A 12,909-nucleotide genomic window follows, 5' to 3' on the forward strand; every position below is an offset into this window, starting at 1 on the left:
CCTTTGCTCCTGCTCCTACACCTGGCTGTGGATCCTGCCTCTGGCTCATCTCTGGCTCGTCTCTGCTCTGTACCTGACCGAGTACCTCGTCTCTGCTCCTGCTCCTACACCTGGCTGTGGTTCCTGTCTCCGGCTCGACTCGCGCCTTTGACTGTCCCGATAACCACGGCTGGATGAAGCTCGTCTGCTGGACTTTTATATATGTAGTTGTAGATTTAGATAAGTTAATTCTTCTCTAAGATTTCTGGTAAATCGCCTGTCCGTCCTGGGGGAGGATCCCTCCTTCATGTGGGCACCCCTGAGGTTTCTTCGTTTTTTCCGGAATCCGGTTTTTTTGGGAGTTTTTCCTTACCGCGAAGGGGGGTCTAAGGGCAGGGATGCCAGTATAGCTTAGTCAGTTTGTTAGTTCATTTTAGTATTTTCCTATTGAACTCTTTGTATTCGTGATCCTTTTGATTTCATGTTTTACTTCGAAGCCCATCGAGACGACTGTTGTTGTGATTTTGGGCTATACAAATAAAATTGAATTGAATTGAATTGAACTTTTGTTGAGTCTCCAGGGATGATTGCAGTGTGAGATTGAAAACTAAGTTTCGCTTTGAACTGTGGCGTGATGTGCGCTTGCATACTGTCCATTCCAAGCAGGGCGTTGTGTGTTCTGAAGATGACATCCGGGCGCTTAGAGTAGCATTTTGTAAGCCAATGGTAGCAACTTTGATCCACTGCCACAACATGTCAGCACCCCTGCAAGTGTGATTTTTCATGGCTAATTGTCACTTTATTCACACTCTTTTGCCCTTTTTCTGTGACAGTTCGACCCACGGGCATGTCAAAAGTGAGGGTCAGTTACTTGCTTTTCAACAAACTTTCGGACACTAGCAATCTTGGATTGGAAATTGGCTGGCAGTTTAAGGGACAAAGTTGTCCGTTCTCTGATTGAGAGGTGATTGTGTTGCATTAAGCAAAAGGACCAAGAAGGTCCTCCTGCAATTCATCGCCTTGGCAACTACCTGGGCGTAGAGACATAACTGCACCGTTGACGAGCCTCTCACAGCAGCAGTTGCTCAAGCATCTACTGGTGAACTCGTTCATCTAGCTGTGGCCATCTAGCTTTGAGTGCTTCATTGTCACTTTTTGAGCTTTGAGCCCGAGTCTCAATTTATCGGTCGGCACAGCTGCTTTAAGAACTGGTAGTTCATGTCTGTCTGAGGAAAGAGTATAAGTGCGTAGTGAGGAATTTCACAGCCTAAAACATCAATTGTAAAAATTAAGGAAGTCTACTTTGCAGATTTAGTCTGTTGCAGTGTGTTTTTAAAACAACCCCTGCGATAAATGAGGAACCATCAAACAGAATCAGCACAAACTGACTAGTTTTTGTAGTGATAATTAAAAAGTAATCTATTTTTTTTTGCTCCTGTTATTTGCTTATGTCATTGTACAATAATTTTTTTTATACAATGATTTTGACGTTTTAAACCCAATGTTTTTCACAGGTTGTCTAGCTCAGTGTTTTTCAACCAGTGTGCCGCGGCACAGTAGTGTGCCATGGGAGATGGTCAGGTGTGCCGTAGGAAATTGCCCTTAACTGATCTAAAAACATTTTCCATCTCCAGGATCTCAGCTCTGTGTTCGTCCAAACAGGCCCTGATAAAACAATGAGTAGTTTGAAATATGAAAGATCGTAAAATACTTTTCTTTGCGTTTATTTGATTCTATTAAAGACATTTTGATAAGAATGACGGTAACGTGATTTAGCTGCAGCTATGGCTATAACTGTTTTCTGAAAAGCCCCCCCCCCCTTCAACTGTCTCCACCAATCATTCAGAAGTGGTTAAATTCTTCACTTCCTTGTTCTGATTCTGCTCATAAATTCTCATTTCCAACAAAAATACCAGCTAAAGCTCGTCTTTAGTGGTGTAACTTTCCACAGAATCCGGTATCAGACCGTGGAACAAGTGAACAAAACAATGAAGCTCAGAAACGCTGGCTAGTCTTTCAGCGTTCGGCAGCTGTTTGCACTACATCTCCCATGATGCATTGGGTTAAAGTGACAGCGTCTCAGCGCACAATGAGCCTTTCTTTGTTAAACGACTTGAAACCACAACAAATAGTTTATAAATCTTTTAACTTAACTTTTATCACATCTTTTAGAAAAAACAGCTGCTTTTTCTATTTTTATTTTTGGATGCTAGTGTGCCGGTGGATTTTTGTCAAGGTTAAAATAAAGTGTGCCGTGGCTCAAAAAAGGTTAAAAAACCTGTTGAATGAGCATCTACTGAGGAGGTTGTTGGTTTTCATATTTTCATCTCTTTCACATTAAATTTGAATATAAGCAAACTGCATGTAGGGCAAAAATGAATTCAAAGTAAAAAGTGGAGTGGAAAATGCTGATTCATGTTCTTTCAAATGAATCATGACGGCTTTAGCATGACGGGTATGGGAGACCTTGGTCCTGACGATGAGCTCAATCACTTTGAAACATTGTTTAGTGTCAAAGAAATATTTTAAGAGGACATAAATAGAATTATTTGAATTGTGTAGGTATTTCATAGTTTATCAAGACTTTAACTGAGGACATCTGTTCACAAATAGCCTTAAGAAAACCTTTAAATAATAAAGCACAAACTCTGTAACTGTTGAACTTTCTTTTTGAAAAGATGGGAGAACATTTTTGCTGCTGTAGAAACACCTCCCTGCTCACGATTCTATGGGAGAGAATGAATCCAACGCAGCAGTGTTAACCAAGGCGGCAAGTGTGCCAAAAGGAAGAAAAGGGCTGGAAAATAAAGAAGCCTTGCGCATCTGGTATCACAGAGCTCCACCTGAAGCCAAATAGCTATATTCAGCAAAGACCATCTGCTCTCCGATCGAGCTTTAGCGTGAAGAACGTAAAGTCCAAAGCAGATTTCCAACATGGATACTGTCATGTTCAATTTGTTTGAAAGGCCTCCTGCTTGCTCTAAAGGTCTTTGGAAACTAATGTGAACATTTCCAGGGCGAGGCGTTAAAGCGGGACAAATGCGGGAAATGTCATGGAAAGGCTGCCAGCACTTCAGCACTCACCGGTGAGTCAAAAGCGCTCAAACCTAATCACAGGCCTTGATTTTACAATCTGACTCCTCATCCTCGCTCTTACCGGCATGCAGAGAGCGCAGGAGAAGGAAGACAAGAGAGGCATGAGTGAGACTCTCCCATTGGACAGCACAATCATGTCGGGAAAAATAACAAATGAATATTTAATTGGAGGTAAATGAACGCCCTTACAGTCAAAGGTTAAAATTCCAGCCACCAACATTATCATGAACGACATTCATAGGGATTTAAGAACCTTTATCAAAACTGATTAAACTAAATTGGTTTATAATTTATAAAAAAAGAAAAAAAAAAGAATCAACTCCAGGAAAACCTAATTTGTTACCCATGAACTTTTAAAATCCCCTGTAATTAAACATTTACTGTGCCTGAAGCGTCTTTTATCAGTACAGATGAAGCCTTGTTCTTTTCCAAATGTAGCTGCTCTCAGAGAGTGGGCCTTTATTGAAGACGAGCTTATGCGGGTGAGAACTCCTCAGTGCCGCCATCTGCATCCCTCCCAAAGTTTCTGAGAAAAACTCAAGACTGCCAATATTTCCAACCATCCCCAGACTTGTGATCTCCTAATGACTAAAGCATGTAGTGCATAGTTTAGACTTTTGTGGACACAGATAAAATCAACTCGTTTATACTCAACATAAAGGAAAAAGCAATTCAGAAAGTGTAAAAAAAAATAAAATACACATTTTGACTGTGGAACAGTTGTTACCAGGCTGCAGAGAAGAAGAAAAAAAAAGACAACCAACATTTTTTTCTGTTTTATTATTAATCTGATTCTGAAGGAAGTTTTTTCTTGTGTGAATACCATTTGATGCTCGATCACGTGTCAAAAATCCATCTGGTACTTTCTTAAAGCAGCTGCGCCAACTGCGAAATTGAAACCCCCAAGCAAGCAAAGTTAACAAAAAAATAAATAAACCTTTTGGACAGTTTCTTTTCGCACAAAAGAGCTGGTGAAGAAACAAACAAAAAGCCTTTGACTTCAATGAAAAAAGAAAGCTGCTTTTAACAGAGAAAAACCAGGAGTTTTGACTCCAAATATGGATTTATTGCAACAGTTGTTCACACACACCTTAATAAATGATATTTAGCAACCAGCTGTATAATGTTATGGTGCATTCAGATTTATGATTATATTTAGAAAATACTAGTTTTAGTAATTGTTTTTCTTTTTTGTTTAATCAATCACACCTTAAAAATTGATGAGGCTGAAGTTGGTGTCTGATTTTTTAGCTTCCACTTTGACAGTTTGGGTTAAGGGAAAATCTATATCACATTTTAATGGTTCCTACACCAAATCTAGTGTACAAATGAAGTTTAAACCAGCTACAGAGGACAAAGATAAACTCTACCGGCAAACTTAAAGGTAACTGGAATCTAAATAAAAAACAAAAACATTGTCTGACATTAAATCAGTTCATACCCTGGGAACCACAGCTTTATAGCATTATGGTAGCATTATGGTATAGACTGGGCTGGAGCTCCTTTTCATCATTTACTAGAACATGCTGCTACTCTTTCTGCTAGTTCATGAATAAAGTCCACTTTAAACGTGCTGCACAGGCCATTTTCTGCCATGTTTGCTCAGGATAAATTTCCAGCAGGCCTTTTCCGCACTTACCTTTGCCTTCTCACTAGGCTCACTGTTGGTCCCGTATGATTGATTGTGCAGCTCCTTGGAGACTACACACAGGAACTCGGCTTGGTCTTCGTTTCCATAGTTGTACGAGGAACCGATGCTGACCAGCTGAGGAGACAAACGAGAGCAGAGCCAAGCTGAATGACGGGTCAGTGTGATCCTAATGAACACATTTCCTAACTGGTGGTGAAAAGGAAAAACAAAACAAAAAAAAGGTACCCAATTCCATCAACTAGATCAATCCACCTGAGAGGAGAGAGCTTTATAATTCTCACTTAAAGTCTAGCCCTAGGGGGCAAGATAGTGAGCTTTTTTTTTTATTGCCCTTTCTAGATAGATAGCAATGATATCAGTGTAAGACAGAATAAGGGCGACACAGGTATATCATCGGCACTCAACCCAGAATACCATGACTGACAATTTATGGCACACTTAGCACTCACTGTACGATAACTCAAAGCTTTAAACAAGAAACATAACAGGGCGTACAGCCACTATTGTGTAGGGGGGGTGTTACGCTGAGAAGTATGGCTTCTAATGGAGTTCAATGGAGAAGTCAAAAATCCACAGAAGAAGAAAATAAAATGAGGAATCAACACAGTGGCAACAAAAAGATCACTCATTCACAAAAATGAAGTGGCAAAACACAACAGAAATAGTACAAGGACAGTATTAAAAAAAAAAAAAAGAGGGACGGTGAGCAGAGAGCTGATAGAAGAACATCAATGCAGGGATGTGGTAACAAGCAGACATGCTGGTAGATGGTGACGGTAAAGAAAACAGAAGTGAGGGTTTAAAGCTGAAGCAACGTCTGCTATGGCACGCTTTAAGACAAACCAAAACAGTGCTCACGTTTAGGCTTTTTTTTTAATTGCTACAATACTGATGTCATCAGCATAACACACTAAAAACTTGGTTAGAAAGAAACTAAATATTTATTGCATCTTCTTGTAGTTACATAAAATACATTTTTTGTTGACAGATGGAAGCGAACCACAGACATAATGAACAGAAAGGAAACCATGAGAAACTGCTGCCGTTTCTTGCACATCTGTCTTCCTAATTGAAACTGTGTGCTCCGCCAGCCACATGTGTACCTTTGGTACCCAGGTGTGCATGTTCATACTTGCATCGCTCCATTAACCATCGCTACAAGAGACTTGTTGTTAAGCAGACTTGTACACCAATAACAACCAAATCATGTTAACTAGCTACCACTTGTCACACTTTGGAAGGAGCCAACATGCTGCAGCCTTCTGGGTAAAAAACGATTTATTTTCCTTGACGCTCGTCTCTACGGAAGGCAATCCTCTGCTGAATGGTGAGCTTCAGGAGTAATTCTGAATTGCCCCCATCTGACCCATGTAGGGAGATTAGTGGGATTAAAGTCCTGATGGGTTCTCCAGAGATCCCCTGTCACAGTTCTTCACATACTGAAAAATGAATAACACCAAAATGTGTTTTTGGTTCAACTTCTGTCGGTATTCTTATTCTAGACTGTAAATGCCTGGTTTTTGTCACCCATGAATCAGACAAAAAGGAAACACCAGTAAGTAAGAAATAAAATCTTGAAAAACAAAGGAGGAAGAGTTGCTGACAAGGTTATATTTTGTAAATTAATTAAGAACTTAAAATAAATAAATAAATAAAGGAAATTAAATTGCAGATTACAAAAAAGGTGTCGAGTCGTCTTTGTTTTAATAGTGAGCAAGCAGTGCGGATGAACACTAAAAAACAATCAGCTCAAAAAAGAACATCTAGGTGTCTACTTGGGACAAACATGGGCCAACGGAGTGTGTACGGACAACATGGGGACCATGCAGTGACCAGCCCGGGAACACAAGTTTGTGGGACACACCTCTCCGCTGCTGCTTGGCAAAGCAGACTCCTCTCCCTTCACCTCCCTTGACACAATCAGCAGAAACTCTGACTGGTGGGCCCGCCCGTACCCTATACTGACAAGCTGCAACAACCAATCAGAGCACAGAAGGCATGCTCGGATCACGTTTGCGGACATCAAGAAAGATGCGATTGTGATTCGGCTTTTTTAACCTATTTCCAGCATTGGGGATTGGACTTTTTTAGCGTCACGCGTGAGCATAACAAGGTGAGTGAAGCACGTGTCATAAGGACTGCTGTTGTGGACCTCCAGGGGAAACACTTACCTGTTCAAATTTCCAGCCATCAGACATGGTCGACACCATTTGTGTTAGTTCCTCCTCCTGGCACTGCAGCACTCGATACACATGCTTTACTGGGACCTGGAGCCACAGATAAACACATATAAAGTGAGTTTCCATAAGTGTGTGGGCTGCTGCTTGATGTCCTTTGAAATACCTGTGACGTTTTGCAGTCCCGTTCCCGAATCTTGTCCTTGATAAGTTTTATTAATGATGTGATGTTATAGAATTCAGCTTCTTCTAGCACACCTAAGACAGAAAACAAACACTTATATAAGGCATTAGAAAAATACAGGTCAGCTAATGCTTTGCTTTATTTAGTTAAAACTAACTGGAAAAAAAATTCAGTTTATTGTGAAGGGTTTGGGGAAAGATGTGATAAACATGATGAAATAAAGATCGGCAATAAGAGGGAAGTTGATGTTTTCTAAGACATGAAAACTCAAGTAAACAAAGCCAGTGAAAGGGGTATCTAAAAAAATATATAAAAAAAGATCGGCACTAAGAGGGAAGTTGATGTTGAACATTTTTTTAGGTCAGACTCATGATCAGTCAGATGATTTGACTGGCTGCTGTCTACTTAAAAAGCACAACCACTCTTGATGTTTCACCACAAGACTCGCAAAGCAACAGAAAAAAACTGAAGTAGGCAACGTAATGCATCTCCTTAAGTAAAGTAAACAGCATTTGAAGTCTGACATCATGTGAAATCCATTGCATCTTCTGTTGTCACACAAGGGGCTGATGGGAAAATGCTTTAATTTTTATTTTTCAAATGATTCATAGATGTCATTCTTCTAGTCATTACCTTCCTCTGCCAAGTCCTTGTTGAGCACCAGTTTGCCATGCCTCAGATAGTTCAGCACCGGCCCAAAGTATGTGGGGTCTCTGTCAATGAGATAGGCACCAGTTTCATCCTAGACAGCAAAACAGAAAATAGAAAATTATTGTATTGTTGTCAAGTTGAAATAAGGTAAGGGGACAAAACAGTGGAACAAGTGTCAAAATGTTGGGTCAAAATCTGTACTTTTGGGACTTCCCAGCAGAACAGGAGTTTCCTGGAGTGGTTCTGCACCATCAAATGAAACCATCACTTAACGAACACCTTTCTTAATTGAAACGTATCTAGGTGGAAAACAACCTCCCAGAGCATCGGTGAATGAAAAACTCTGGGGGGATGAGAATTTTGAGGTCAGTTCCTGAGCTGATGATCTGTAGTGGTTAATGAGACACGTGCACACAGTTCCAAGACCACTTTGGTGTACCGCTTCAGTATTCCCACAGGCCGTGGCTTTCGTCCCGATTCCTTCACTACCGCTGCATATTCCCCTTATTTCTGTTCAGTGATTAGCCTGTCTGCGTCTCATGGGGGAAAGAGCAAGCTAAAACAATTAGAGCAGAACAGAAAAGGAGCAGAACAACAGAGGGGACGGGGAGGAGAAACCTTGGCTTCCTATCAATCCTTTGCCTAATCTTGCCTGTGTCACAGTCAGCCTTTCATGGAAATTTAAAATGTGAGTTTTGACTAGTACTTTAAACACATTGATATATTCAGTGAGCAAAACATGAGCATGACAGTAAGAGAAAAAAAAATGAACACAGTAAAGGTCTGCAGCACTTTGTTTTTTTACTTCTACAATTTTGTTTTAGACGTCAGAAATTGACAGCAAATTGTAAACGTTTGTAACACATATTTACTTTACGCCATGATTGACATAAGGATATGCAGTCATTATTAGCATATTAATTTATCCTGAACCTTCTGATCTGAAGATGAAATGAACTATTACACTTTTTCCATAATGAGAAAATGTCCCAGTGCATTCTCCTTCCTGATGAATATCTAAGCCCTCTTGGTTGGCTGACCTCTTTACTATGGCAAAAAATATTCTCCCAGAACCCAGAGGAGCTCTATTCAGGTCCCAATACCCTATGTCAGCTTCTTACATTTAAACAGCCTGTGGGTTTTCAAGCACTGGCACAGGTGGGTTTGTATAGAGGACACAGTTGAGGTCGATGTTACACAACTTTGGCTAATGCTAGCTTTGCCCATCCTGGCATGAGATCATGCCAGTTTTCCAAACCCATGTCTAAAAAAGAACAGCATGTAGGTGAATATTAAATTTACTGGAAAGGATATTTGAAAGATCTTAATTTAAAAAAACTAACAAAAAAAGGCTAATTTTATGCTGGACTTTTTATTAAACTGCATTGGTTGAGATTACTTAAATACATTCAAATGCTATTTAAATACATTCAAATCCCCTAAAATAAACAAGTAATAGCTGACATCAGTGGTAACATTTAAAAGCATTAATGAGAACACATGAGCAGAGGTTACCCTATTCAGATTAGGATTATTATTATTGGGGCTTGTTTTGGAGATATGATTAAAAACAAAAGGCTGCCTCTAGAGGTCTAGAGACTGAGGCAAAAGGGGCAAAACAGGGGTGAGAGTTTAGAGATGTAATAACAAAGAAAGGTTGTTAAAATTTGAAGAATTGATAAATAAATGAAAATAAAAAAGTATTCATGATTTGAGTAACAATTTAGAGAAGAACTATCTTAATATGTGTGATTATAGAACAAAATATTTAACTTTACTTTATAATGACAGATAATAAAAATATTTATTTTAACCAGGGTTCCGATTTAAAGATATGCTAAAAGTTATGCGACAGCTATTTCAACACTGACAAGCTACTAGCCATAAACACATGAAAACTCAAGTAAACAAAGCCAGTGAAAGGGGTAGGCTTTAAGGAACAGTTCAGTATGAACCTTATCGTTCTTCTCCAACTTATAATACACGTCCACCCACAGGAAATAACATTAGGCCCACCCTAAACCGCAATTTGTCCAGAAAATGCTTTTGCAGATACATTAGCTGTCTTAAGTCGATCCTTCACGCGATGAAAATTTGCTGTGCTCAGCAGCAGTCAGACTAAAAAGAAGAGACATTATCCAGTGTTGCTATGCTCTCATCTGTTAAATGGGACAGAACTCACCAGCTGGACTTTAGGATGCTGCAGCAGATCATTTGGATCACGTGACTGTGGTTACTTAGTCAAGTGGAGGTTTGATCGTTGTTAAGTACGAGCCTACAGTGTCTCTGGAGTCCATGCAATAATGATGTATTCAAAGATGCAACCTTCTTTAAAACGGATCTTTTTACTGTGTTTTACACCATCAAGCAGGAAAATCAGCACCGCAAACCGGTTTCAACCACAGCAATTTCATACTTAAGGAGAATTTAAGAAAGTTTACTTCTGCATTAACCAAAACCTAACATGGTGAAAAGCATTTAACGCCCCACAGTTATGAAGGTCTGAAAGGCAAACCTGGAGCAAAAACGTATGCGTTAAAATCAGGGTTTAACTTTAAGGATAATAAATGGACCGTAAGTAACAAGGAGATAAAACTGTTTTTAGTGGCGTTTAAATAATCCATAGTACTCTGCAGTGTGTGGTTGAGCATTCGCTGTTGGAACACGGTGCAGGAGGAGACGATATACCACCTTTAAATATTTACATTGCTCCCACAGTGAGCCCTGGCATGATGTGCAACCTGAATCAGGCATTAAACGCAACAGTATTTTCTCTTCCAGTGTGCAAACTGGACTTTCATGCAGCAAATGGATACAAATGTGAAAATAAAGATGGTGAAAGTGCAAAAATATTTTGTGATGGCGCACTTGAAAAATTGATGTGGCTCTTGGAGCAGAAGGAGATGCAGAGATGGATTTGTTAAAAAAAAAAATAACTAAAAATGTAATGTATTTACATCACTTTCACAATTAAAGGTAGGATATAACTGACACTCAGCAGTCCGTTTCTTCCGATTGGCTCTATTACTTGTCAATATGACGGCATTCATTTCTGTGTGGCATTTGAACACTTTCAAACACCAGACAACCTGCCATGTCTGTATGGTTGTTCATAAATCAACCCTTCCTCTCCTTTCTCAGCGCTCTTTTCTAAAGTGCAAAACAAGCTCCAGTCAACAACATGAATAATGTAGCCTCTCTCAAGAGTCCTGCAGAACTACGTCAGCCTGCATGACTGAGAACTGAACCACTAGCTCGCTTGCCTGGCTGGAAAAACGTAACTTGATTTATTTTGCAGAGTAGGAAAAATGTACAAAGCCTAAAAGAAAGAGAAAGACCTGCTTTGTGCTGTGCTACTGTGGCTGTCATTCTGTTCAACTATGACCGATCCATCTGTGTTTGGGGTTCATGAATACAGTTGAAATGAGAGGAACCGTTACATCTCCATATAACCTCTCCTGCTGTGGGAGGAGCCATCTTTTCTTGGCTTGAGAGTGTGATGCACACTTAAGACAAGGGATTGCGATAGACTGATCCGTTGCTCACCGAGGATAAACGGACAAAAACCAAGCTGATTATGGAGAGATTAAAATATTTACATGAAAATACGAGATGAGCCGTGGACTCCGCGTGATAGGGACCAGGAGTGAGGATTAGAAAGAGCAAACAAAGAGAAACATAACACAATGAATACAATGACTGTCAGATGAATGACAGAAAAACTGAAGAGACTGAGCACTACACAGTGGGAGTCACTAAGGCTCTTTTGGCGTGTGGACTCTGCAGCTGAAATGAGCAGATGTGAAAACAGAGAGAAGCCTGCTTGTGAAGCACTGGGCTCATTCACTGGGATAAGTGACTTCATCTCGAGTTCTCGGATGTCAGCAGCATGTCACTGCACCTGGCAGTGACTTGAATGTGGATGGAGCTTGGAAAAATGACAGAATGGAGGCTCAGCCACATAATAGTGAAACATCGTGGAAACTGACCAGATAATAGAATAAATATATTGGTAAGAAGTCGGATTGATTGAATTGGTGTAGATTAGATTTGTTTATGTCGTTTGACGGCAAAACACGCAACAATAAAAGTCCCTAAAGACAAATTTATAACTTTTCTACAAATTACAAACTACAATTTAACACAAGACATAAAAGTTAAAACGGGACTTCAAGAAAAGGTATTTATTTGAAATTTGCACACGGGCAACGTCGTAACGGCCTCGAATGGGGAAAGTTTCCAATGTTGACTTCCTCTGGAAAAGCTGTAAAAAAAAGGCTACAAGTTGTCTTCTACGTTGAAAAACCGATTTTATGGTTAAATTAGTTGTTTTGTGCGATAAACATTTGATAACATCTTGGGAAAAGTACGAATAGTTAAAGACACAAGCGGTCCATAGCAGCAATCATGTGTCCTGTAGTGACTGTCGGAATCTAGCTAGCTGCGAGGCTAACGCTAGTAGATAGCGAGAACATTTAGCACTCAAGAATTGTAATAAAACAATTTTTAACGAAACATTTTTAAAATTATAACATGCGCAAACGAGTTACCCATTCTTGTTATGTATAGTGGTGTAAAATAATATGGGCTTATTTTACTCCGAAACGACAAAAAGTTAATCAACTTGATTAACACTACTAGCTTAGCATTTACCTTGTCGGAGTCGAGCTCCGGGTCAGCTTGGCTCAGTCTGTACAGAAATGATTTGGGATCTCGGCATAGCGTCTGTCTTGTTGTTAAAAAATAGGTTCCACCGACATTTAGTCGTATCCATTTCGATGCCCCGACACCGGCCGAACTGTTTCTTTCCCCCAAAGATTGGGCCATGCATCTCCGGGAAACGGAGCCGCTTGTCTCGGAGCTGTTCTCTGCCATCCCTCTCCTCTGATCCTCCGCCCTCGGCTATCTCTGCTCGGGAGGCTCACAGGAAATATCGAAACGGCAGCCACGGTCTGGGAATCCACGATTCATGCAAAGCAGGCTGGCAACTCCTCAGCCACTCCTACTTGCTCAGTCCATCATCGGCGCTTTGAGGCAGTCGCTCAAATAAGTTGATAGAAAAAAACAAACAGTCCCTTGATTTCCCCCACTTTGATATGGAAAACACATTTTCTTCAAAGCTTGAGCTTTTAAATTCTAAATAAAAATTTAAATAGTAAAATGCTAAAAAA

The 12,909-nt window shown here is 40.0% G+C and overlaps 1 protein-coding gene across 4 annotated transcripts in view; it reads right to left on the reverse strand.

Moving 5' to 3' along the window:
• Positions 1 to 12,776, reverse strand: part of kctd5b (potassium channel tetramerization domain containing 5b) — an 18,015-nt gene extending 5,239 nt beyond the window's left edge. The window contains exons 1-7 of one of the 4 annotated variants that reach the window (XM_023949155.2): positions 12,392 to 12,776; positions 7,721 to 7,829; positions 7,070 to 7,161; positions 6,898 to 6,993; positions 6,591 to 6,695; positions 4,715 to 4,840; positions 3,839 to 3,960 (exon numbers count right to left, since the gene is read on the reverse strand). In XM_023949155.2, the coding sequence (XP_023804923.1) occupies positions 3,943 to 3,960; positions 4,715 to 4,840; positions 6,591 to 6,695; positions 6,898 to 6,993; positions 7,070 to 7,161; positions 7,721 to 7,829; positions 12,392 to 12,613 (768 nt within the window). In that variant the 5' untranslated portion in view covers positions 12,614 to 12,776 and the 3' untranslated portion in view covers positions 3,839 to 3,942. Of the gene's footprint in view, positions 1 to 3,838; positions 3,961 to 4,714; positions 4,841 to 6,590; positions 6,696 to 6,897; positions 6,994 to 7,069; positions 7,162 to 7,720; positions 7,830 to 12,391 lie in introns of those variants that run through there. The other 3 variants (XM_023949154.2, XM_023949157.2, XM_023949156.2) reach the window with 3 other exon arrangements.
• Positions 12,777 to 12,909: the final 133 nt, after the last annotated feature.

This window comes from Oryzias latipes, chromosome 19, assembly GCF_053564925.1.
Source record: "Oryzias latipes strain Hd-rR chromosome 19, Olatipes_Hd-rR_3.1".
In the NCBI taxonomy this organism is placed as follows: domain Eukaryota; kingdom Metazoa; phylum Chordata; class Actinopteri; order Beloniformes; family Adrianichthyidae; genus Oryzias; species Oryzias latipes.